General features: G+C 38.4%; 5 protein-coding genes across 5 annotated transcripts; 2 read left to right on the top strand and 3 right to left on the bottom strand.

Annotated features, from left to right (window-relative positions):
- The first annotated feature begins 225 nt into the window (after nucleotides 1-225).
- Nucleotides 226-940, top strand: LOC114716342 (PRELI domain containing protein 3B-like). Its single transcript, XM_028901326.1, has one exon. The coding sequence runs from the start codon at nucleotides 327-329 to the stop codon at nucleotides 894-896; it is 570 nt and encodes a 189-aa protein (XP_028757159.1). The 5' UTR covers nucleotides 226-326; the 3' UTR covers nucleotides 897-940.
- Nucleotides 941-3143: 2203 nt separating this feature from the next.
- LOC114716356 (cytochrome c-type biogenesis protein CcmE homolog, mitochondrial-like) lies at nucleotides 3144-4314 on the bottom strand. The gene has a single exon (XM_028901339.1). It carries the CDS (start codon nucleotides 4199-4201, stop codon nucleotides 3422-3424), a length of 780 nt encoding a protein of 259 aa, XP_028757172.1. The 5' UTR covers nucleotides 4202-4314; the 3' UTR covers nucleotides 3144-3421.
- Nucleotides 4315-6571: 2257 nt separating this feature from the next.
- Nucleotides 6572-14951, top strand: LOC114716343 (zinc transporter ZTP29). The gene is made up of 12 exons (XM_028901327.1): nucleotides 6572-7027; nucleotides 7586-7644; nucleotides 7798-7890; nucleotides 8010-8099; nucleotides 8196-8277; nucleotides 9569-9624; nucleotides 9760-9816; nucleotides 10466-10506; nucleotides 11454-11521; nucleotides 12000-12056; nucleotides 13710-13827; nucleotides 14485-14951. The coding sequence occupies exons 1-12, from the start codon at nucleotides 6964-6966 to the stop codon at nucleotides 14528-14530; spliced, it is 831 nt and encodes a 276-aa protein (XP_028757160.1). The 5' UTR covers nucleotides 6572-6963; the 3' UTR covers nucleotides 14531-14951.
- A 2430-nt stretch (nucleotides 14952-17381) lies between these two features.
- On the bottom strand, nucleotides 17382-19539 carry LOC114716357 (zinc finger protein WIP5-like). Its single transcript, XM_028901340.1, has 2 exons — nucleotides 18967-19539; nucleotides 17382-17974 (listed from the first exon to the last, which is right to left on the bottom strand). Exons 1-2 carry the CDS (start codon nucleotides 19462-19464, stop codon nucleotides 17528-17530), a joined length of 945 nt encoding a protein of 314 aa, XP_028757173.1. The 5' UTR covers nucleotides 19465-19539; the 3' UTR covers nucleotides 17382-17527.
- A 1485-nt stretch (nucleotides 19540-21024) lies between these two features.
- LOC114716341 (outer envelope protein 80, chloroplastic-like) lies at nucleotides 21025-26125 on the bottom strand (the record flags this gene model as incomplete). The annotated part of the gene is given in 19 exon segments (XM_028901325.1): nucleotides 21025-21642; nucleotides 21848-21917; nucleotides 22032-22179; nucleotides 22310-22425; nucleotides 22502-22580; nucleotides 22657-22727; nucleotides 22864-23004; nucleotides 23104-23257; nucleotides 23768-23803; nucleotides 23904-23928; nucleotides 23931-23984; nucleotides 24100-24190; nucleotides 24525-24594; nucleotides 24703-24800; nucleotides 24992-25041; nucleotides 25044-25073; nucleotides 25182-25275; nucleotides 25860-26023; nucleotides 26026-26125. Coding segments are annotated over 19 exon segments (1746 nt in total), but the record flags the coding sequence as incomplete, so codon positions are not given.
- Between the last annotated feature and the right edge of the window lie 3 nt (nucleotides 26126-26128).

Below are 26128 nucleotides of genomic sequence, written 5' to 3'. Positions count from 1 at the left end.
GATTTTCATCTCGGAAGTTTCGGTGTTTTTATTTATTAATTCATACATTCATGCTCTGCCGGTTGTATCCTCTTGGACTGAACTGCGTTAGTGTCGTACTTGTATCCGTCTATCTTCTCTATGACCCATGTTTAGGAAGTAGGCTTGATTCTTGTTGATTCCTCGTGCCTTTAATCTTAAGCATTTGTTTGGTGAAAAAAAAAAATCCTAAGTATTTGCCTCTCAATTGAAAAATAACACGGATAAAATAAACTTGAATCCATGCCTAAGATTGGAATGTCGACTAAATTGCGGCTGGTTTTTGAAGGTGAAGAAGAGGCAGCTTGATGGTGAGAGCATTCACACAGGAATACACGTACGAGCATCCATGGGAACGGGTCAAGAGTGCGTTTTGGCGCAAGTTTGGCGAGCCTGAGAATAGGCTCATATACCATATCGTTGAAGTGGACACGCTGAATCGAAGGCTTGACGCGCCATCTGGGAAGCTTTACAGCACACGAGCGATCACCATTCAGTGTCCGGGGCCATGGTTCCTAAGGAAGATAGCTGGTCAAGATATTTGCCACTGCGTGGAATTAACGGTGGTGGATGCCCGATCGCAGTCGATGCGGTTAACAACGCGAAACGTGAGCCTGCGCAAGATGATAGAAGTGGAGGAGAATATTCGGTACGATCCTCATCCAGAGAATCCGAGCGGGTGGACTATTTGCAGGCACCACACACGCATCTGGATCAAGCCACTGTCGGCGCTGGCATCCATCGCCGAGAAGGTGGAGCACCGATGTGCTGAGTCTTTCATTCAGAATGGCGCCAAGGGTCGAGAGGTTATGGAGAGCATTTGTAAATATCTTGAGGCCCAGCCTACGGGGCTTTCCTGTTCATTCCTACCAAAGTAGTAATCAACATACAATATTGCTCCAAGTCTGTATATGAATCTATTGTTTACTGCTGAACAAGTAATCCAATCAAAATTGAGAACTGGCAGTAATCACTTAGATGCATATGCGAGTAATTCAAAGCAAAACGATAGGCTACAAATAATGAAGATGCGAACAGATGTGAATAATCATTTCATTGAGTTCAAGTTTAAATAGATTTTTTGATGTTCATTAGGTGAGTTTCAAAAGAAAATGTTAGGCTGCTAACAACGAAGTTAAAAACTCAGCTTCATCGTAATCAACAACCATAATAATGTTGATTCATTGAATGAAACAATTGTAGTGTACAGAAGTTAACACAATAATTGCACGTTTTATTTTTTATAGAGAGAAAAAAATCTCAGAATCTCCTCCTCATGCCCAGACCATCAGGATCATGATGGTGTTGGTGGGAGTATTTAGTGCAAGTAAAAGGCAAGGAATGACAAGAGGGAAGCTCCAAGCACAGGGACGGTGGCGGATGAGGAGGCGGAGGCAGCAGGACCGGGGGCAGGAGCAGGGGCCTCGGAGGCCAAAGCAGCCGACATGGAGGCAGCAGCCACCAACAGCACGGCGCAGGAGATCTTCTTCACATCCATGGCGAGCTATAAAAACACTGCTCCAAGTGAGAACTCGCCCCCAATGAATTAAACACTTGTTGGGTGTGTGAGGGTGTGCCCTTATTGCAGTGTTGAGCAACATTAAGGAGCGAAATGGCCGTTTATATGCATCGGCTCGTCTCGTGGCAAGATGCTAATTTTTAGTGATTACAATGACATTTGCATTAGTGGCTTCCCACCATTTCCTGAACCCCCCTTCTCATTGATCGGGTCAATCATTCTTCAACCATGAATTCATCAATGAATAAACAAGATATCAACAGCATTTTGTTAAAATTAAGAAATTAATCCTAGTCGCCTACAGGGTCAAGAGACCATTGTAATTGTTACTTTTTTTTATATATATATAAATTGTAATCGTCATAACTACAAGTTGAAATTGGAGAAGAAAAGCGATCGCTCCCTGCCACGCCGAACATTGTTAATCCCTCATAACATAAATTTGACATACTTAAAAGTCAGTTTTAATAATGACTAATGTATTCACTTTTATTCTTCATATTCTCCGTTTTTTTTTTTTTAAACTGCCTGTTCATAATCTGCAGTATGTGCTCATTCACTTTTCTTTCGTCTGGGATCTTACTTTTTTTCGTTTTCGTTTTTAATCCTATGTCCTTTATTAAGCAAGTAACTGGAGACTCTCCACAGATATGATTTGGTTGATCGGTGATGGTAACGATTCAACGTCACACCAACAAGACTCCAGGCTGCTTAAGCAGCAACCGTATTATCTCACCGCGAGATTACATGAGCTATTGATTATGAAAACTATTTACCACCTTTCATATCTGTGGCTGGGTGTTAGTCCCCCACAGTCACCTCTTCTGAACTTGGTCAACAACTTGACTTTAATTCCCTCGTTTGAAACCGAAATATCAAATGAAACGAAATAAACTTTAAATTTACAGTAATCTCCTTTGCTAATGAAATATCCACAACAACATGAACCATATCCCACCAGCTTAGTTAAAAGTCCTTTCCAGCAGTCCCCAGCACAACTCTATCTCGTGGTGGGGGAAAAACAAGGTAACTTAACGGGAGAACATTCTTTTATTGCATAGTGACCCAAGCATTAACGGGAGAACATTCTTTTATTGCATAGTGACCCAAGCACAATCGGAGAAAATGAAAATGCGTATGAATTCAAAAGTGCAAGAGAAAAGGAAGAATATACTATTCGCAGGATAGGAGAAATAAAAGAACAGAGGAGCAAACCGAGGTTGTCAAGTGGCAGAGTTGGTGCCAAATTATCATGGAAAACCAATCCAATCGAGACAGAGGGTGTTATGGCGCCTGCATATTTCAAGATTCTTAGCCTCTGATCTTTTGTTCGTGGGTTTCTTACCGCTTTGTTTATTTATATGTAACGTAAAAGGGTGTTATGTCAAAGTGTGGACGTAGGATTACAAATCAACAGACCACTTACTCCGCAAGAGAATATGTGATTGAGAAAGACACAAGCGAGCCAAAATCAGAGCTCCATACAACTCTTGTTATTATTTGTCATTGCCGGGAGAACGCAATGCTCGTTATCACCGTATATGAGATGCATTTTCTATAACAATGTGCAAAATGCCCCTGTAACATAGGTTTCAGGCCATTCTCGTGCTCTAGTCTTTGTCCATAAACTCCTACCTCTCACAGCAAAAGGAAAGCATCTTACAGAAATCTTTGTAAACATAAGTTATCATTTCACTTATTCATTTGAGAAATGTCACCTCACAAAAATGATTTACCAATGCCTATCCTAATTATCATAAGAAAAACCTCAGGTTTGATAACCCCCTTCTCGTCCCCAAGATCATGATATGTCTAGTATAGTAGAACCAAAAAAAAAAAAAAAAAAAAGGGAAAAGAATCTCAAAATCGAGTTGTACCATCCATCTATGAGCTCTTGGCAGCCTCTCCCACAGCAACGCCAGCCTCTATCATCTTCTTGTTTTTCTCAATTGCCGCGGCAACTTCTTTAGGCATATACTTTTCGTCGTGCTTTGCAAGAACCTCGGTGGCCGCAAAATAACACTCTCCACTCCTCGCCTTTCCAGACACACTTTTAGCCGAAACCTCTTTCTTGACTTCCTCTGTAAAGGGCTTTACAAACCCTTCAACCACCACGGAGTGCCCCTCCCTGAACAAATCTGGCAACGAGCCCTGGTACCGAACCAAAATGTCAGTAACCAAATCTGTGATCACGAATTCCATTTCCGGGGATGAAGCCGGATGCAGGACGCTGCCTTCGAGGACCAAACCACCCAAGCGAAACTTGTTTTTCGATGGGTTCGAGGAGTATTTTTCGAGAGCATCAGTCGGGGTGACATAGAAGACCAACTGATCTTGGAAATTATTCAAAACGATCACAATAAAACCTGCCATGCAGCTGAAGGTCAATGCATAGGTCCAGAGTCGGCGATTCTGAAGCTGCCTAGCTCGGGCGCCGATGTCGACCGTCTTCTTAGACCGTAGTGGCTGGCGGCGAGCTGTAGAGAAGAAACGGTAGCCGGATGAAGAAGATGCGAAATCAGTGAGAAGGATCGCAGGGGCATCAGAGGGCGGGGCAACAAACAAGGGCGGAGATGCGATGTGGTTGGGACGAAGAGATGACCGAAACAATGATGCGGTCCGAAGCAGATGAGATCGAAATCTGACGGCGACAGGTGATGCCATCAGAATTTTGTAGGAGGAGTGCGAAAGAAAGACGCAGAATCCGAAGAAAAAGGGTTTAGGGTTTTCGATCAGTCTGAAAACGCAAATAATGAAGAACAAGGCTCATTCATGCTTTCGATTCGAGGCAGTTGCCGCCGCCGCCCAATTTTCAGAAGTTCCCATGTCCCCCCCCTTCATTTTTTTTTCCTTTGGCAACTCTTATCGGCCACGCCTGCGACACGCGAGTGGTAATATGGGGTAAGCGGCGAGTTGTAAATTATGAGATGAAAAACACCATGGTGAATTTTAGCTAATCCTCATGGATTAGCCCACCAACTATTTTTTATTTTAAAAATATTTTTTATGTAATATAAATAAAATATAATAAAATTTTTATTTTTTTCCGAATACTTGATTGAAAATATCAAACAATAATTTAGGTATTTTTTAAAATTTTTTATATTGGATATAAAATATAATAGTAATTATAATAATTAATAAAATTAGAAAAAATGTGAGTCAACCTTTAGGTTGGTAGACTAACCCATGATGGGTTGTGGGTTTGATAGTATAGGTTAAAAAGTTTTGTTAGCTGGCAAATTGACTTTTAGCCAGCCTTAACATATTATTTTTGGGGAGTTAGCTTAGATTTAACCCATATTATTAGCTCTATCTAATAGGTTGTTTTTTTTTCCCCAACCCGATAGGTTGGCACCTCATAATAAATTATATGTGTTTAATTAATTTCAACGAAATTATATATCTTTTATTTAAAAAATTATACATTAATTTGAAATAATGAGTTTGCATTAGAAATTTTAGACAAAATACATTAATTTGAAATAATGAGTTTGCATTAGAAATTTTAGACAAAATAAGATATCTTTTTTGGTTGCAGCCTTGTAGGTAAGCTTAGTTTTAAAAAAATGAAATGAAAAATTTATATAATCTAAATAAAATTTAAAAATGATACGCGTTTAGATATCCCTTGTTGTCACAAAATACAAGCAAAGGACCACGAAAGGGAAAGTAAGGCTATATTTTATTTTTTACGTAGTTATAAATTATAAATGTAACCACTACCTTTCTGATCAAATCACACGTTCAGAAAATAGTTCTCGCCAATCACCATCATGATTTATCAACATGGCGTGAAAAAAAAAAAAAAATCTTACTAGAAGTATTTAATAAAAACCAATAAACAAAAAATCAGACTAGATACTAAACTTGTTGAGGTAGTGGTTTAAAGGTCAATTGGTCAGGTCAAATCTAGTCTAACCGATCATATTAAAATAATTTAATTTAATTAAAAATAACAAAATATAACAACATTAATAATCACTAATAACAAAATATAAGAATAGTTTAATTGTAATAATAATAAAGTATAATAATATTGAGAATTTTGATCTTTATGATTCATCATTAATTAAAATTAATAATCATTGATACCAAAATCATAATTAAAAATCATTCAAACCTATAAGGACTGAGATATTAGGAGCTGAATGATAAAAAAAAATAAGACCAATAATAACATAATCATCAAAACCGGTTCACACCAGTTTTTACCGGTTTTCACTGATTCACTTCGATCTGACTAGTTCACTACTAGTTCGACTCTCTCCTGGTTTAACATTCAAACCAAATCGGACCACTAGTCCATTCACTAGTTTTCCAGTTGAACTGACCCGTTTGATCCAAATTTTTGTTTTCTGATAAAAACCAATAATATACTACATTTAGTTCTAAATATAAGAGTTTTCTCGTAGCACTTTGTAGTACATTACAGAGTGAATATTATATTTAAGACAAGAGACAGCATTATATTATTTTTAAGTCATACCAGAGTTTGCTTGATTTTTATTTTGGTCCTAAATATAAGATCTCAATTCACTTTATCTCTCATATTTTAGGAAAGACAAAACATATTTATTACAAAATAACTAACTTAACTAATATTTTTAATCCATTCAAATTTGTCAACTAACTCTTATACTAAGGGCAGAAGGTAATATTATTTATTTCCTTAAATTCTGTGTAATGCATTATAAAATTAATTCTTGTATATATATAAAAAAAACTCGATTGAAGGGGGCCTACTTTTTCTTTGCACGTACTACTGTTATTTACAAGGGAATTTTTTTTTTTCCACGGAAAGAAAGGTTAAGGTGAGACATGTCATGGGGCTTACACAGAGGCAAGACAAACCTTTGATCACAAACACCATCGAATTCACATAATGCTTACGGATTATTCATCAATAAGATTCGGATGTTAGGCAAGGCAGGGCGTAAAACAAATTATTTAGGCGCGGAGCTTAGGGGCGGCAATGCGGCGGGACTCGGGAGTCATGCGGCACGGGCATAAAACTAGAAAATGACACAGAAAAACTGATGGGGCAGAAAAGAGAGAGGAGGAAGTCAGGTTAGGTATAGACTGCTGATAAAGAAAGCGTGAGGGAGTCTCCTCTTTCCTTGGCCCAAGTCCTCAAACCATCTCTTTCTTCCACTCTCCATTATATTAAAATTCCTTCTCCCTCTCTCGCTCTCTCTTCAAGCACCTATTTTTATACGCCCTCTCTCCCTGTTGCTACTCCACGTAACATACATTAGTCCACTTCCTCTCGCCTTTCTCTTGTTTAATCCTTTCTTCTCAACTGCCACCCAAAACTCCTTCGCATTTCTCACGACATTCTTCCCCCTAATTCTTTCCTCAATCCTGCTAACATTTGCTGCTTTTATTTCTCCTCCCATTTAGGGGAACATAGCAACAAATTCCTCATGGATTCTCAAGTCTCCGTAGCTCTTGCTCTTTCACTCGTGGGTGGTTTGAGTACTTCTATCGGTACGTGTGCTCCATCTTTCATTCTCACGAAGGTCAATTTCGGCCAGGATAGGAAGTTTGTGCGGTGCATTTTCACAAACCAATTCTTTTTACTGCAGCGTGATTCTCAATACCTAAAACATTCGTCTCGTCGATCCCCGCCTTGTCTCCTCCACCTTTTCTGTTTATTTATACAGAAGTTCAGATTCATAATCTGTTTGTTTTCTTCTTCAAGCTTTTTTCCCCCCTGCACAATATGGTGCCATCGTTCGTGCATAAGACTGTCCTGTCATTCAACTAGAGAAGGATTTTCGCGTCACTTCTTCTATGGCAAGCATATTTAGGCTCTTGTAAACCCCTTTGGGAGTATGTCTACTTCCTGAGTATTGGGATTCTAGGAAAAAGTTACTTCTTTCCGGGTTCCATCTTTCATTAATTTGAATACATGGAAAAACATTTGAGATCCTTGCTCCCCGAACTATTAGCATACAGCGTCTTTTTTTATCTTGATTATAATTCCTGATAGAGTTTCTTTTTTTTTTTGGCGCAATTTGACTAAAAGTTCTTAATGTGGAACAGGGGCACTTATTGTAATAATTAATCAATCTCCCAGTTTGAAGATGCTTGGGCTATTACAGGTGGTTTTCATCGGTTAAAACTTTGTGATCAGAACAAATCAGTTCATTTCGAATTTTTCCTTCCTCCTCCTAAGTGAAATGTGACATAAGATCAATTATATTTGTTCACACGCCTATGAAAGTCTGCCTTTCTAAATGTTTCTTTCCACATAGGGTTTTGCTGCAGGTTTGATGCTGAGTATATCGTTCTTTGACCTGGCTCATAATGCTTTGAACTCACTTGGCTTCTTCAAAGGCAATCTTTGGGTAGGCTATGCTTTTGAGCAATTATATATTTAGCCGATAGCAGTCTCTCTCTTTTACTTCTATCGCATGTCCTCTCATGCTATTTCAGACCAAAAAGTTAGACCTTCCTGTTCATGTAGTTTTTTGCGGGTGTCATATTCTTTGCTGTCGTGGCCAATTTTATCCCAGAACCAACGCTTGCTCCTGCTTCAGATATGAAGAGTAGAAAGGTTTTCATGATCTTCCTTCAAACAAAATAAATGTTATCTCTACACTTCTTTTATGCAAGCTAAATTTTGATTATATGACAACATTCTTTAAAATAGAAAAATGGGGATGAAGGAGGCAAGGACATAATGAAGAAGCGTCACCGCCAAGTTTTATACAGTGGGATAATTACAGCTATAGGTACCTGCATATTTCAAACTTAACCACTTGTACTGCAGTTCATTGTACTTGTTTATTGATTGACAAGCACATTGTGAAATCACTTCTATTTGCTTATCTGCAGTAAAAATGTATTACTGGTTATTTTGGTATCAGGATTTTACTCAAAAAATTGAGCCCTCTAATTGCAGTGTAGATTGCAGGTCAAGCCTTGCACAAAGAATACATGAATGATGTGTTTAAACCTCTTGCAATTCTGGTTATTTTGGTATTAGAATTTTAATTAAAGAGTGGTGGCTTCTTATTGCAATATAGTGATGACCACTGAATTGGGGTGAGAAACCTCCCTGAAGAGCTAATTATTGAAGTGGGAGAACCAGCCCCCACTTAAATTCCTTATAGGGTAACCCTGCATTATTCAATGGGAGACTAGGCATTCCATGGTTTGGTCTCCATCGTATAGATAGAAGTTTAAATCTTGCACATATGTGTGATGAAGGCACATGATTTTGCCAAGACTATAACAAAAAATGAAATTGAAATTGGAATTTGGGAACACTTGACGATAGAATTCTTAAACAACAAAGGACGAAAAATGTAGAAAGGGAGTTGAAAATCACAAGAGCTGCCGAGGTGCTTTAAAATTTTAAGCACTATGAGTAAACCTATACAGTTGAACAAGTTGATAAAAATAGGAAAGAAAATAGAAAAGAAAAGAAAGCAATCCGCAGTTTACAAAAGCATAAATGCCAGATTATCAATTGAATTTACTGAAATACATGTGACTTGATAAGGAAGTTTAAGTATAATGCAAGAGAATAATGCCTTGATGACCTACCTGCTTTTAGTAACAAATGAGGTATTTTTCATTGATTGGAAGGTTATCTGATTAAAATGCTGTCACGTATAGAGACCAGCTCACTGATTGCCGTTTTGAGTTTCTTAACCTAGCATGTATGTTTCAAAATTGTATATACCATGTATGTTTCTTACCTGTCCAATTCTATATCCTGATTTGTTGTATAATTTCGATTTTCCGACTTCGATATCAGCGGCATCACTTGGAGTTCAGGTTAGAGGCCAAGAGTGAAAATTTAAATTATGAAGTGAAGGAAATATAGGATTTATCTCTTGACTATTATGCCCTGTGTTCAATGTTCCTCTAAGTTTTTTCTTTTTGGCTATCTACGCATCTTGTTGGTATAATCAAGTAGTGAATGAAAAATTGGAATTTGAATTCTCATTGACTATTATTTACCTTGTTCAATGTGGCTTCAAGTTTGATGTGGAATTTTCTTCTGTCATCTCACAGGTATAAGTTTACATAACTTTCCAGAAGGAATGGCAGTGTTTCTTGGATCCATGAAGGTATTCTGTCCACCCCCCCCCCCTTTCTAAATGCTGAAGCGGTATCATGTTGAACTTTTGAGTGAGCGATTATATCTGCACATGGATTGTTAGTGCCTCTTGGATATGATGTTTGTCTTGTTATTCTTGCAATAGGGCCTTCGTGTTGGTCTTAACCTAGCATTGGCCATTGCTCTGCACAATATCCCAGAGGTAATATGCTGATCTTTCATAGTCCCTGCATATTCTGATTGCTATGATTTTATTTGACTGGTGCAATTAGCGATGAAGAAAAACCACTGCACTTTTTTTCTTGCCTAAAGTATTTAATGACTTGTCGTATGTGTATTCTAATCTTATTTTGCTTATTTTTATCGTTAAATTTTATATGTTTTACTTGCAATCAGTGGGTTTGTATACTTGATCTTTTACTCCAGTCTGTCATGAGGCCAGAGATTATCGATTATTTTTTTACCTTTTAGGTGCATGATCGCTCTTTCTACCCATTATAAGACTAAAAGCTACATCTGTATGGTAGATGCATTCTTATTGTATAAACGAAAAAGAGGCATATTGTCTTTAGGTTCTACCTGGGAGACCTTGCATTGAGCTAAAACAGAGGAGCCCAGAAGAATGGCTACAAGATTGTCTTCCATGGACCCTGAAATTTTTTTTTTGTTTTGTTTTTTTTTTGGTTGGGGGGTGGGGCTGAGTGGCCTGGGGTTAAAAAACTTAGAACTACGATAACAATTTATTTTTGGTCTTCCTAGCGTAGTTTTTTAAGCACACCATCATCTAAGAGAAAAATTAGTTCTGTGGAGCTTATCAGTTATTATAACTACATTGGTCATCTGCTTTCCAGGGTGTTGCAGTTGCGCTTCCTGTTTATTTTGCAACGCAGAGGTAAGAATTTTCTCGGCTACTGTTGGTTCCTCGTTTTTCAATTACTTGCAACAGACAAGAGGCTTCTATTTCTTTAAGCGTAAACAGAATTTTCATAGTTGGTTAGTTGCTAGTCCATTGGAGATCAAGAGGAAAAACAGGGAATGCAACAATGATATGTGTGAAACAAAGAAGCAGATCGTAAGAAAATATATGTTCAGTAGCTGTAAGAAGTTGATACTGGGCTTGCAATCCAAATAGCTTGTCCTGTAGGCAGTGTTGATGATAGTATGTCCAGGGCCGTCAGCAGACTTACTAGTTGCAACATGCATATGATTGTGGCAATGGAGGCAATTGCTAGGCTGTTGCTTGAGGATAAATACTTTTGATCAAATCTAGGTTTTCTATTGTGTTGTCAGATATAATAAGAGAAAAGATTGAGACTGCTTTTGGATATGGCTAAAGTATATATTTAGTCCTTTAATTTTGAACAAGGTTTCAATTTTGTCCTTTAACTTTAAAAAGCATACATTTGGTCCTTTAACTCTAAAATTATTAGGCTCCAATGATTATTTTTTGTACCAATTATGGATGTTTTGAAAATTAAACTTAATATGTTAGCATTTGAGAATATTTTATCAACATTTAAGATTTTAATGTCATCATTTTTTCAAAAAATTTTAGGGTTAAAGGACTAAAAATATATTTTTTTAATTTAAGGGACCAAATTAAAATCTTGGACAAAGTTAAAAGACTAAATATATATTTTAGCCTTTGGATATTGATGCTCTTACTTGTCTACAAATGAACATAGATGTTTATGACATCACCTCTACGATGCGTACACATGCAAATTTTGATTTGGCTGATGTCATTCTTTTGTATGCCGCCTGTAGTTTGTTTTGCTATACTAATTACAATAAAGTATTACCTAAAACTTTAATTTGTTGTTTATGAATGTATCTTAGCAAGTGGCAGGCATTCAAATTGGCTTCACTTTCTGGCTTTGCTGAGCCCCTCGGTGTTATTATTGTTGGTAAGCTATTTCCCTTTTGTTGCTTTGCATCGTTGGAGCTTTTTTAAGGAAAAAATGACTAAGAAGCAATGCGATATTATGACAATGATGGGTAATATTGATGAGAACAGGTATTATATGGGAATTTAGAAGGGTAATAGTATTTAGGGAATTAGAGTTAGAGGTAATTTAGGATATTTGACACAACCTTTACTCTAGGAACAGGGGAGTATCATGTGTAGTCGGTGTGAAATTGAATAAAATTTTGGCATTTGGTTTTTGAGGTTTCCATGTATCGACAAGTTTTAGAATGTGAGTCATGTTTGCTTGATATCATGCCTACTTTAGCCTCGTACACTTGCTCTCTTTCCCTATCATTCTCAACGTGAGTTGTCATGATATAATTTTGCAGATTTAATCTTTTACAAAACCATGCTTTTTGGAGTTTTACATTAATAGATTTGAATTTACTGTGATGAGTTTTCTCCTTTTCCTGCAGCCTATTTATTCCCTAGCAGCTTAAGTCCTGAGATTCTTGAAGGCTTGCTTGGATCAGGTTTGTGGTAATAGTGAAGGGAATTGAAAGACGACGCGCAGCGAAAAAACAACTCGAAATTTTAAAACTTTCAATCCCTTTCCGGATCTACCGATCGCGTTTAAGTCAGGTAGTAAGAAGCATTACCTTTAGGCGTTCGATTCCCTGGTGACTCGATGATTCGGCCGTTCAGGATGCTTCTGGTGCCTCCTTTGTCGTTCGAAGTCGACAACTCCGGTCGGCTTCCTCTACCGGTATCCACACGAGTAGCCCTCAACCTCGAACGGCGTGCTAACGCCTATGTCCGTCTAGGGTTTTAGGAATCCGTCCTCTCTCCTCTCTTTTGGCCGTCTCTTAGGTGTTGGTTCTCTCTTAGTTAAACCCTAGCTCCTCATACCAATATATAGGATGCTATATAGGTTTAATTAATAATATTTAATTTCGAAATTAACTCTAAATTAATTCCGAAATTAATACAATATCAAAATATTGCCTAATCAGATAAGAGAACAATTAAATAAATATGGTTTAAATTAAATCCGTCTCACAGATTTAATTCTCCTATTTATTTAATAAAGAGATGACGGAATTAATTTGTATATATTTAATTTATCCTTATAAATTAAATCTAACAATTGATATCTTTTATATTCATATATATATATACGAATTTATATATATATATATATATATACACACACGTCCACCCTATATTATTCATTGAATCTGGACATATCTTAGATTCAATGAATCTGGACATCATAACTCGTGTCGGGCTATTTTGTGTGCGACCCTGTAGGCCCATATGAAGTTGGCAGTGGGCCATTAACTATAATGACCCACAAGTCGTAAGCGGTCTCTAGCAAGACATCACGACTACCCAAATCATATGAGGATCATTGAACGATGCAACCTTTCATACAACCATATCACGTCCCTTTTGTCTCACGACATTTTGGTCATGGATGAGGCATGGAGAACGTCATCCTCCTATCCATGACCGTTACTTTCTCGATCCCTGAGTAGTCTGAGTATAGAAATGGAACTACCTTTCCATTATAGTATGGCCATACATTTCTCAGACTCACTCATCGAGGGGCCCAGTAATGTCTCTCTACGAATGTGAGGGACAAATTCCATCTTGACCATTCACATTCCTACGCATGAAAAACCACTAAGCCTGAACATAGTCTTTATGATCACTTGGTCAAAAGTGACTTTTGACTAGGTCAAAACTAAGCGTTTCTCATGTATGAATCCATGATGATCTCAGGTCAAAGGGCACAGTGACATGGTTTGTATATGAGAGAAGCTTATGACTTAACCCATGCAGCTCTCTCATAGCGGGTCGGTCCAACACCTTGTACTCTTACATGTGCCTATGACTTTAATTTATATCTCCATATATCTTTAAAGTCATACTGGTCTTATTTCATCTTTGCTCCCACATAGATGACCGACCAGGGACATTTAGGATAAACCATGAGTTATCCAAGGATAGTTATCACAGTAAACATGCAAATAATATGATAACGTAATTAATAAACTCATAAATTAACAATGTTCAAAACATAATGATTGGCCCCTAGGGCACAATTTCCAACAAATAGAAGTTTTAAATGTCACATTTTTGTGGTATTTATATTGATTATTTATGTTCTGCAATAACTGCAGTTGGTGGAGTCATGGCCTTTTTAACACTGCATGAAATGCTGCCATTGGCATTTGATTATGCGGGACAGAAGCAATCTGTTAAGGCCGTGTTTTGTGGGATGGCTTTCATGTCCGCAAGGTGACAAATCTCATTGCTTTATAAATTACCATTTGATGAGATGATGCTATTGTTCGAATTTTATGAATTCTCTGCTAAGGTTTGAAGTAGTGGTGTGATTCATGTTGTTAAGTATTGAAGGGAGCAAAATTCCCTTTCATGCTTGTTAACTCTAGATACCAAGCGAAAATCATGTTGGAAAGGGTGAAAGAAATTGTTTTGTGGAAAGATGGTGCACTTATGTTGGCCACATAGCATTGGGTCACCTCAGTTTTAAATTTTCCTGGTGCTATTATTCTTGGTCTGTACTTTGTCCTCAATGTCCATTGCCTTTGGTTTCTTCAGTTTTCTTTTTTTGGGTGTGGGTAGGGGTGCAGAGGGGCTGGCTTAGAAAACTATCTGGATTTTTTCGTTCAAGGAGTTAGAATTAGCTGGGGACCTTGATTTTGTGGCCTGACATTGTCAAAACATATTTCTTGTGAGATTACCAAATAAGCAATATATTATCTTCTTCTAGTTCCTCTCAACAATGTCTTGAAACTTAAAAATGGGGTACAAGAAGTTCATATTCTGCTTGCTTTTTCTTAACTTTATCCATGCCTAGTATTCTGCTTGCTTTTCTTTCATACCAATCTTTGCCAGTAAGCTCATGTTTCATTAACATTACTGGATTTGCAGCCTATATTTTCTAAGCATCAGTTTACCAGAGGATATGAACTTGTAGCTGGGAACATGTGTCTTCCAAATGAGACGCATTCTCCCCGTGTGTGATTGAGGTGTCCGTGTTGACATAAACTGCATAGTAGCATTATCCCATCTGATTTGAGACGCCTGGGCTGTCAATAAGAAAGGCAAGAATGTACAGTCATTTGCGGAGGATATCAGACAATCAATATGGAGATGCATCTCCGACTTCATGATTTACCTTGAAGAAAGATGTACAGAGAATTTGAAAAATACCATCAATAATATTGTAAGCCGTCTGTAGTATTTTATTAAACCTCCTATTCTGCGTAAGATGTCTTTAATGTAACTGCATAAGAATGCCATTACCTGTTTAGCCATCAACTTTCTTAAACTGCGCTGTTAATGAACATTTGAAGGATAATGGCATAATTGTTAATCCATAAGATTTCTTGCCTCCATACTTGATTTTCTTGAAAATTCTCCATTTTGCTTGAAAACCGGACTAGCTGCGTGAAGCTCTCAATTAAGGAAGCGGCGCCAGAACTTTTCGATCAAGGGCGGTAACGTTGTCACTTACAGAACTAAGGCATCTGAGACTGATATGCTTTTGACCTCCAGACTCACTAGCTTTTCCCCTCGCCCCGTTTTTCTCCGGCTTCTTTGTTTTGGATCTTGTTTTGATCAGGTTCACGAGCGTTGAGCACAACGAAATGGCTGTTATCTCAGTCCGCTCAACATTTTCGGCAGTGACCGAACAAGCCAGCATTTTGTAAATTTACGTCATGCAGACAATTAATTAAAATATATAAGAAAAACTCCGATGACTGATTCACATCCCAACAGACGCCCTCTGTCATTTTATATTTATTAAACTAGAAATAAATGTGTCTCGCGGAGTATGAATCGAGTTATATATTATTCATAATCAGCATATAATATGGGCATCTATTACTAACTAAATAGTATTTATATTAATCTTTATTCCCATCATTTTGCGTTGCCCCGAAATTCCTTATTCTCGTGCCTTTGTATCAACAAACTACATGAAGGCGAAGAGTTGAGTTGGAATTTGTGTCGTAGAGGACTGCTGGATCAGTTTCTGCAATGAACTCCATCAATGCCCCCAGCAAATTCTATATAGTGGAAAGCAATTTTGGATGAAAGCGTCTTCCCATTAACTCACACAAACGCATTGATTTAGGAGACAAATTAAAGGCTACTTCCTCCCACTGCGAGGCTAGGTCCCGGATGGACCTAGACGACAACATGAGCTCTATTCCTTAGCTACAAATTGCTCCCTAGCTATTCATATTCACGAAAGAGATAGGGTTCCTGGAATTAATATAGATCGGATAAAGTGCCACACAGAACAATTGACCCAAAAAGTATTGCAGCACGCACATATTCATGTATGATACTTGATTGATTTTTTTGGCCAAAAAAAAGACCAAAGAAGACATTTGGTATTGAGACTTTATGATCATTATTTTTTTTGGGGGACCATATAGTAATTTTCCCATCAAACAAGTCGAATATCTTAAAAAACTATGGCCAAGCAGAAACTAAAGGCACTTACCGGAAGCGTGGGTAAATCTTGTCTCTTGTGGAGGCTGCTACTTAGGTCAGGAGGGTTGGTGTGACGGATTGACGCTACTCTGTAATCCATTCACACACAAGAAAAGTAAAAGAACCCAAACTTCATTATTAGTTATCGATTTCATCACCCATTTCACTGTTCCGCTTAATCTTTTACGGTAATCTCTCTTCATTACTACAGGCCAAAAAAATCTCTCTTCATTACTCATTCGCCTCTCAACCCCAGCAGTTGCAAACAACGCTCTTGCCAAAGAAAAAGAACCCCCAGCAACAAAGTTGTTATTTTTATTGTAATTTTGCTGTGAAAAGTGGAAATAACAACATAGTACAGTTGGACTTCCACACTGCTGAAGCACACTACAGATTATACTCTGAATAATCCAAATACACTGTACTTTTTGAAATGACATTTCAAGAGCCCCCATCCATCACTGCTGCATTTCAGATCCAGTGCGTCCCTCCTGTTATGATTACGTTTCCCATTTTTTTAAAAACGGAACCCTTTTTCTCTTGAATTCCTCATCATTTCAACGGAATCATTACAGCGAGTCGGCAACGTAGTATATGATGTGTCCATCACAAAGGAAATGGCAGTATCATTGCCTCCTAAAGCTGACCCCATGACACACGTTCATGAGCCTTAGGCAACTTGCTTTTTGCTCCTTCCTCTCATTATTTTATTCTTTTCTCACACTTTAATTACGACCCCTTAGTTTCTTTTCCATCAATGGGTATCGCCCCCTATACTGATTACCTTCAAGTCGCTTCTTTGAAACCTTGGATCATACTCCTTCGCATTTAAGAGTGTTTGGTAACCTGCAAATTATAGTTTTAGAAGGATTTTTTTTTTGTAAAACGAGACAAACTCCACCACATATTTACTTTGTAAGCTGTAAAAGCATTTCTGAAACTATGGTTTGATTTCTATCCAAACACCCAGTTTACAATTAACGTTCCATTTGAAACTTTACAACCGATAGCAGTTAACCGAGCTGAGAGACCCTAAAAACACTTTCTTTTTAATTCATAGTCTTTGTTAGCATATACTATATTCCTAACATACATCGTGTACTCACGGTGCAGATTCTGAGCGATAACAACGCTAGCTAGCTGGCGAGAGCAAACCTTTTTTTTTTTTGGCCAAAGGCGAGAGCAAACGTTGGATGCACATTATATAAACCTTTTCAAATTGAGTATCTTTTGGCATTTGAGTATGTGTCGAGATCGATCCTAGCATCAATTTATCTCTGGGTTACGTTTGGAGCAAGAGAGACGTGGATAAAAGGAAACCGAAACCCAAAAGGAACAAATTTGCTTCATTAATATGCTAGTCATGCACAAGTCCAAAAGTCGAAAGCAAAAATTAGTTCAATGTGAGAAACCACAGCTAAAGCTCCTGACTAATTATACAAAGTGGCGGAATTAACCCATAATACAATTAGTTATGATGAGAATGAAAGGAGTCATTTGGGTGGTCAATTTCAGAGGGCACTTCATCCTGATGGAGACAGTCAACACCACAAGGCGTGTGGGTATGTCCGAAAGCCTTGACATGATCCTTAAGAGATCTTTTATGCTTGAAGTCAGAGCCACAGGAGCAATACCAGAGTTTGCCACAGTTCTTCTCGTGAGTTCTCCAATCACCTCTCACTGCAAATGCTTTGCAACATTTTCTACACATGAAAGGCTTTATCCCGTGCTTTCTCTTGTAATGGGTTTGAAGGGTTCTGAAGTCTTTTAGAGGTTTAGCTCTGGGATGCTCGATGTTGTTCTTGCACCCAGGTGCACAACAATAGCATGGAAGCCTCAGCATTGCTGTTGGCTGTGTCCCCCTTAGAGACTCTGGTCCCCTTCTGTATTCAGATCCATGCCCCCACATATGCATCTACACATCAACACTGATCGATCTTAACAAAAGCAGTTCCATGCATCAATTCTTCAATTCAGTGGATCTGAACTAAAATCTGTGGCTGATAAGTGAAACAATTAACATGTAATTGCTAATAATTACCTATAATTAGGTCTATGCGACGTGACCGTGTCGTTTATTTTTAAACTAATTTCCAATGTCGGCCAAGTTCTGGAGTCAGAAGGCTGGCTATACCTAGCTGCTAGCGCTAGCCAGAAGGATGTGTGAATCGCATCCTTTCTCAACACGTTTGATCACTTATTTCATGGAGCATAAATGAAAAGGCAACGGTGTAGGGTATCCTTATAAAGGAAAAGTTGGAAAAGCTGAAAACGATTTGGAACACTGTGCCTCTATATCTTTTGGCTAGCAATAATGGTCACCTATTTAGCTTAATATGCTTTTACTTGAAGTCGTTCTCATTTTCTGCCTCCTCGGTGTTCAGATTGTTCTTGGGTTTAAACTTAGATCTCATATTACATTAAACCCTAGTGAGCGATTATCCATCTTTGGACACCTCAAGTTTGTACTGCTGAACAAAGTGGGGGACACGCCAAAGTATTAATTAACAAGGTGCATGTCGGTACGTAGAATAGTTCAGCGGAAATAGAAATATACCTATGTAGGTGTGAATATACGTGAAACAGACCTAAAGTATATAGAATAGTTTCACAAAGAGGGAATAATGCGATCTTGAGTAAAAGAGGAAGTAATGGAAAACCCTAAAACGGACAAAGACTTTAACAAATCTAACACCTTTAATTTGGTTAAATGAAGCCATGACATACATAGGTGAAAACTTTGAATTAGGCTCTTCTCTTTCACAGCAAATGTTCACGAAAAGTAAGATGAGAGATCGAGGAGGGAAAAGGAAAGGGAAAGACACCCTTTCTTTCAATCTTAAAATATTTCTCTCTCCTCTTGAGAGAATGAATAATGAATGTTGAGCAGGATGGAAGAGGACAAACCTGCATGTTGTTGTATCTGTTGAAGGTCTTGAAACAAAGAGGGCAGGAGAACTGTGTGGGACCAATCAGAATCTGAGCTGGGGTAGGGATCCAATACTGACCGCCTGGAGTGATCCTATCAGAGAGATACCCAGAAGATACAGTTGTGACTTCGTCTTTGTCTGAAACTGTCTCTGAGGAGCATAGGTTCGAATCAGCCAAGTCAGGCGATGAACTGCTTGGGGTTGGAAGGCCGAGGTGTAACTGCAAAGCCAACGTCACAGGATCATCATTCAAAGAACCACACCCCGTGCCTCCTTCTTTCTGCTTGATGTCTACTTGCATATCATCTTCGTCATGTCTTGGAGGGCTTAGGTTAAGGAGAGGTAGGGCTTCTCTCGGAGGAGGAGAAGAGGGTAAAGCGAGAGATGACGAGTTAAAATGAGCACAAGGAAAGTTAAAGGAGGAGGAGAAAAGGAAGGGAGAATTGAAGGCTTCGGGGCAGTAGGGGTCGGTCATGTTAAAAAGTGGGAACCAGGGAAGGGAGGTTCAAAGGCTAGGTTTGTAAAATGCGAGAGAGTAGAAGGAAAGGAAACTAAAGGAAGTGGCAGTGGAAGGAGAGATAAAAGGGAATCATTAAATAGTAAAAGTGAGATGCATGAAAGATCCATGAGAGAGAGAGAGAGGAAGCATGGGCAGAAATCCAATGTGGTTGGACCCATTCAATTGAAGCAAAAAGGCAGCGACAAGAAATCACTTTGCGAACTGTGACCTAACCTAATCACAATATGGAGAATGCTTGATCAGGCAAATCGGGAATAGCTGGAGTGATGATTCAGGTATAGTGTGGGAGCAGATGAAAGATATATATATATATATATATATATATATATGAATGATCATTCATGAGCTTGTCTTGGGACTTGGAATCAACTTATACGTCTACAGTAGTCATTGTGATTAATCTAACAACGTCTTTTTTGAGAGAATGTAATGAGCTTATTAAAAAAGAAGTGCATGGGTGAGAGGCTTCAGTGTGAAATTCACGTCATGGGGAATAGAAATAGCTGGGAAGCGAAGCAGCAAATGCTTTGGCCTGCACGCCGTGGGTCGGCTTGGCTCCCCAAACAGCACAGAGACTGTGTCTGTGTCCTCTGTCTGCCCGGCTGCACTCTTCACTCTCTCTCCTCTTTCTCTATCTTTTGCAGATCACTCTCTCTGGGGATCCGCTTGTCTCCTTCACTCTCTCCGGGGCCAAACGGAACAATCCGTTCCGCTGCGGATCACACCTCTTTGTACTTCACCCAATTTCTTACAATATCCTCCCTCTTTCAAACATCCTCGTAAACAGATATTTATTACTTAATTAAACGCACGTTTACCTACAGGTAATTGAAATTATGTTATGAAAAAAGAGGTAAGTAATTTTAATATACACTTAAGCACATTTTAGGAAAAACAGACATTAATTACCCTTGAAAATTTGCAAAATATCTCATGTGACTTTCCAAAACTCGCCTTGTATTTGAAACAGATGCAGTTTGTTGCCTCATATGCCTATGTACATGCTCCTACCCTCTGAGTGTAGACATGAATAAAAAGTGCGGATGATTTAATTAGTTGGATCCGCCGTGAAGATGGCCTCATGAGTCAAAAGGGGTCATCATGATTCACGTCCGTCAACTTTTATTCTCTTTCTGCTTTGCCCATCCGTGCCATCACTGCGGCTCGGCTTTTCTATGTACCGATAGCAGGTTTTATTAATTAAACTTAATTTCTAGCCAAAAAAGAGTCTGCTACATCTATTTTAGAAGTTAGAGGATACAGAAACCAAAATTTTAAAAGTACTTTTACATTATAAAAAATAAGTATGTAAAAAAATTAATCTCATTTTACAAAAAAAAATTAAAAAAAAAAAACTTTTTCTTCTCACCAAACCCTCGTTAATGTCGTCACAAGTTGCTTTAACTTGGTGTGTTTCGTGTTGTCTATTTCTTAACCTGACGTACGTTACTTTCGACTCTCAATGCATTTGACCATTCGATCAAACAAACAAACAAATAAATATAAACATCTGGGTGGGAGAATACGTGCAAGTCAGAACTTGACACACGAGATCTTTGTCAATGGCACAGCAGTTCAAAACCACCAATGACATGTGAATGTTGAAAATATGGATTACAAGAATATTGAATATACGATATTGTCTCCAAAATTCCAACAGCATATGTACAGCAGAGGACGAGGGGAAGAAGTCAAAGAGTCCCTATTCTAAACTGGGAAGAGACATGCCCCAGCCTTGGCATGCTCACCAAGGCGCTGTGTCCCCAACAGTGAACCAACCTCCCTCCTTGGAATCAAAATGGAAGCAAGCCATTTCATGCGAGGCATTAGCAATCTAACCGTTAAAAGAAGCCATCAGGACAGCTAATTAATATTGGGAAAACAAAAAGGCCATACGCTATTTCACAAGGATGACAAAGCAAGCTTTCGTGAGGACACGGGGAAGAACAAAGTGGGCTCCGGGCGGCAGGCTAAACGTTTAGTTTCTATGACCGACTCCGAAGTGAAATCTCCTTTCACGATTACCATTAAAGGCATACTCAAGACGCAAAGGACCCAATGGAGAATCCACACGGATCCCAAACCCATATCCGCATCCGCTCCCAGGTTTCAGCCTTGCTCCAGCAGGGTCACCTTATAAAAACCAAAATGTGATTCGCAAACACATCTCCACAGAAAGGCATCAAAAGACTCAAATGTTTAATGGTTAAAATTGTTCAATTAAGACAATTTAGATATTGTGCCACTTGACTTGACTGTTGAATCTTAATACTAACCTAGCATCACTTGTCATATGTTTTATATCATATATTTCACAAAAATTAACAGTTGAGCCTACCAGGAACAGTTGAGCCTGATCCAAGATCTGTTCCATAGTCGGAAAATAAAACTCCTTCTACTGGCCTCAACTGCAAACAGAAACAGTATTAAGATCAGTGAACCAACTTCTCTCCAAACTTATTTTTCGCCAAATGCATGTATCCATGGGCATCTACAAAAACACGTTCAACAAATTCAAATACCATCGGGAAAGAAACTTCTCCAGAGCCAACAATATATGATCGACCAGAGCCCACAGCACCTTCTTCGTAGCCTCTCACACTATTTGTTCCGCCAATAGGGAATGCTTCAAAGGGAGAGAAATTTCCCACCACATGACCACCAGAGAGGCTACCAATGAAAATTAACAAATGCAAAATAGATCATTGGTTCATTTTTTGATAACAACAGATAATCTGCTTTTGTTTTACAGGGAAGACACATCATTCTTGTTCAAGAAAGAAGCACATTTATTCCATACCTTAAAAGAAAGCGAGTAGGACCTATCTCAATGCTCGTCCTAGCACGCACATTCGTCCTATTGAAGGACAACCACTCAGGCAAAAGAGGAAGTCCCTGTTCCATATTGAAGACAAGCTACAAAACCAAGCAAATAAAAGTGAGAATCAAGAAGAGAAATTTGCATTACAGGACAGAAGAGTATATAACAGACCATAGAAGACCCATGATCGCCAGAACCAGTGTAAACAGTCTCAAATTTAGCAAGCAACATGTCATCATGGGTATTTCCACTGCAGGGAGACATTGGCGAAAATATTAGAAACAAGAAACCAAAACAAATGCAGCATTTATTTTTAGGTTGCAAACCCTGCAGTGAGAGGACTACTGTAACCATCCTTGATGATAGGAGTCCCTTTGTCGTCACGAACCCCGGCATGCTGGAGTAAAAGCAATCATTAAAAGAAAAGGGAATACAACTTAGCTTATTGCTTATTCAGAAATGATTAAAAAATAGGAGGAAAAACAACCACTCACAAAAACCAGCCTCGCTACTTAAATTGTGAATTTAAGTACCTGAAAAATAAGCCCTGCAGTTCCACTCCACTTTGGCCTGACAGGTCGACTGAACTCTATACCAGCTGTGACACGACCAATGGTCAGGCTACTATTATCAGGCTGGTTACCATGAACAACTGTTCCAGGGGTTCTTGAGTTCTAGTAAGAAGTAAAGGACATGCCAGAAGACACAACCTTTAGCTTAAAAGCATCAAGATTACAGAAGTTGAACAGGGACAAAATAAACCTTCAAATTACCTGAATCATTATTGTCCTAGATGTTCGTTTGTCATCTCCTTGAATCCAAGGGTCTGTGAAGTTTATCCGAAATATTGAGTCAATCTGACCCCTCTCCAAGGATATATTGAGTTTCTGGTTGCGTCCAAAAACATTCCTATGAGAATAGGCAAAGCTGCAATAATCATAGTATGAACGATTACACCAGCTGTATCAACTATTCAATCTTTTAAGGTGGAAATTCAGCAAACATTATAAACATAGATATCAATAAGAAACGCTTTTATTCGGTTGACAATACTAACAATGTACACATGTTGATGGAACCCAAGCTCAAAATGACACCAAAATTAGCAATAATCTTGCCGGAGTAAGAGTACAAGTCTAAGCAAGATGAGCTACAATTCTGAAAATAGCAACATTCACTCACTAAACACTTACCCTCATCTAACACCAAAACCCTACATTATAACTCGAGTTGGCTTGTACACATATTTATCAATGCCATTAAGCAGTATAAAGAGTAACAGAAGCCAGATAAATCAGCCTCAAAATGGCTTACATTGCAGCAAGGGAGCTTAGATTATATTAATAATAACATAGAAGGAAAAAATACGATGCTGCAGGATAAATCATCCGCTAATAACTTTACAGCAGCATGATGCAATGAGGCGTATGAGCTCACCTTCCAATAAGTCCAGACAGAGGACCACTGGTAATCCTGTGATCATAAATAACAGAGTTAGACCATGCAGCAGAGGAATTAGTTATTTAGTGTGTATTAACTCCATGAATGCATGCTTGAAATTAGTACGACTCACCCACTCGATATTCCACCACCTGCTGAAATCCTCCACTAGGACGCTCCACCACATTCATCACCAAATCAACCTTCCCTGTATCTACAATATTGCAGAAACAAAATACGCTAGTTTCAAGGAACGGTTATACTGACAATTTACCTTCCTAATAGCTACTGAACTCAAATGAAGCCCATTTTTCATTACAATTTATTACCTGCTGGCTGAGGAATAATGCTAACATCTTCCATGATTCCCATAGTTAACACAGTGTCTACATCTCTTTTTCCCTGAATCATACTGTAGACCTACAATAAAATTGTATATTGTACCAAATTCCTTGTTAGTAAACACGCCAAATCAACCTGGCATATTTCCATGAACAAGACTCTCTACACGCAGGTATGCATGAATTAGAGTAGTAGATCAGCTGTTCCCTACAGAAAGAATTACTATAGACTGAAGAATGTTGATGACTTCACCCGTTAAAAAAAAATAATTAACTTCAAAAGGCCAGGAGATTCTCTCTATTTAGCTTAATTTGCACAGACATGGAAAGAACAAAGGTTCTTAAAAAAAGCAATCAACAGCTAACTCTCAACTCAAAATGAATTATTATCTTCAAAGTATTCGAGTGAGTACCTGCCCCTTCTTGGTTGTAATTTGCCTGAGTATTGTTTCTGGCTTTGTCTTCCCTAAAGTAGGCTCACCTCTGACAATAGCAAACTAGTTACTAATAATAACTTAATAAAAATCAGATGAGAAGTTTTGTGGTTTTGTGACTGCACGTGTGCAGGCGAATTGAATTGAAGATCCTTACGTCTTCCTATCTAGAAACCGTATAGAGATGTTATTGACCTCAGCTTCTGAAACTTGCAATCTCAGAATACCCCCTGAGAGAGTCTCAACAGCTGAAACCTATAATAATGATTAAATGAGTGGGGAAATTAGAGTGGGGAACAACAACAACCATTATCCTAGTTGGAGCACAAGCTAAGCAGAGTTAAAGCCCATAAATATATGGAGCTAAAAGCACTTAAAAACAGGAAAAAGCTTATATTACCAGATTTTGGAGGATAAACAAAGATATGGTCAAAAAGGCAAGTTACCATAGCAAAAAGACCACGCTCCATATACCAGCCATTGATGGATGATATGCTTCATCCAGTCGCCTTAGATTGATAACTTTCCCTGTACAAAGTAACAAAAAATTGTTATGGAAGACTGCTATGAACAAAGAGTCATTTAATTTGCATATATATGATTAGAACTGCATAGGAAAGGATGAAGAAGAGTTACCATATCCATCCCGAAATGAATCCTCTAGAAACTTTGCTGGAAGAACATTAGCTCCTTCACATACCAAACCTTGGAACTCTTGATTTGCTTCTACCTTATGCCACAAGAAACCAGCAGTAATTATTAGATGCATGGGCAATTCATAGATTTCTTTGACCAATTTCAATGTAATTGGGGAAAAAAAAATCTAATAAGCATTCTGTTAAATTAGATAAATGATGCAGGGTTTCTACTTCTGTGGGAAACATTTTCGCATTTCCAAAGCAAAAGTAAAACGCGACCATCTTTTAACTTCGTACCATGCATGCCTTAAAAGTAGAAAAACACAGCTTTCCCAGAACATTAAGGACGTGAATTTACTTATTTTACTACTGCAAAAATGTAAAGCACTCATGGTTTCCAGCTCATGATACTCACTACTCTTCTTGAACATGATAAATTTAATTTTTCTGGGAAGGTCAGTAATAAAGTAGAAAATGAACAAGGCTTTACTCTCTTGTAAACAAAGTTGGATATAGAAGTGATCAGTAAGGATAAAGATCCAAACTTTGGATACAGAGTCAAGTATGCAATCACTTGCAATTGAAGATCATGGCAACATATGACATTTTCGGTGAAACTCTAAATAAACAGAATTAAATATAAAACAAAAACAGTATGCCTCTTTTGCACTCGTACCTGAAATACCAATCTGATGCCATCACGGGTATCAACCGCAACTGGCATGCACGAGCAGAAATACCCACTATTAATGATGCGATGCACATCCTCTTGGACCTCGCGCACAGTAAGAGCAGAGTTGGGTCGGCAAGCTTTGAGGGCCTGAAGTGCCTCCATCTCAAGTCCTTTCTCTCGAGCTCCTCTCCATCCTTGTTTCTAACAAGCACCTCACTGATCAGCACCCTCTCTTCGTTCTGTCGACTTGAAGCGTGCCCCTTCTGTGGTGT

The sequence above is a fragment of the Neltuma alba genome, unplaced genomic scaffold (genome assembly GCF_004799145.2).
Source record: "Neltuma alba isolate B1F8T4 unplaced genomic scaffold, ASM479914v2 tig00011651_pilon, whole genome shotgun sequence".
Lineage (NCBI taxonomy): Eukaryota > Viridiplantae > Streptophyta > Magnoliopsida > Fabales > Fabaceae > Neltuma > Neltuma alba.
Note: the sequence above shows the minus strand (reverse complement) of the source record. Positions and strands in the feature narration are given on the sequence as shown.

Excerpts from the sequence above, each read along its gene's own strand:
- LOC114716342 (XM_028901326.1), top strand. The coding sequence starts at position 327 with ATGGTGAGAGCATTCACACAGGAATACACGTACGAGCATCCATGGGAA.
- LOC114716356 (XM_028901339.1), bottom strand. The coding sequence starts at position 4,201 with ATGGCATCACCTGTCGCCGTCAGATTTCGATCTCATCTGCTTCGGACC.
- LOC114716343 (XM_028901327.1), top strand. The coding sequence starts at position 6,964 with ATGGATTCTCAAGTCTCCGTAGCTCTTGCTCTTTCACTCGTGGGTGGT. Across the intron at positions 8,100-8,195 it reads CAGATATGAAGAGTAGAAAG|AAAAATGGGGATGAAGGAGG; the intron begins GTTTTCATGATC and ends TCTTTAAAATAG. Across the intron at positions 9,817-10,465 it reads CTCTGCACAATATCCCAGAG|GGTGTTGCAGTTGCGCTTCC; the intron begins GTAATATGCTGA and ends TCTGCTTTCCAG.
- LOC114716357 (XM_028901340.1), bottom strand. The coding sequence starts at position 19,464 with ATGACCGACCCCTACTGCCCCGAAGCCTTCAATTCTCCCTTCCTTTTC. Across the intron at positions 17,975-18,966 it reads ACAGATACAACAACATGCAG|ATGCATATGTGGGGGCATGG; the intron begins GTTTGTCCTCTT and ends GTTGATGTGTAG.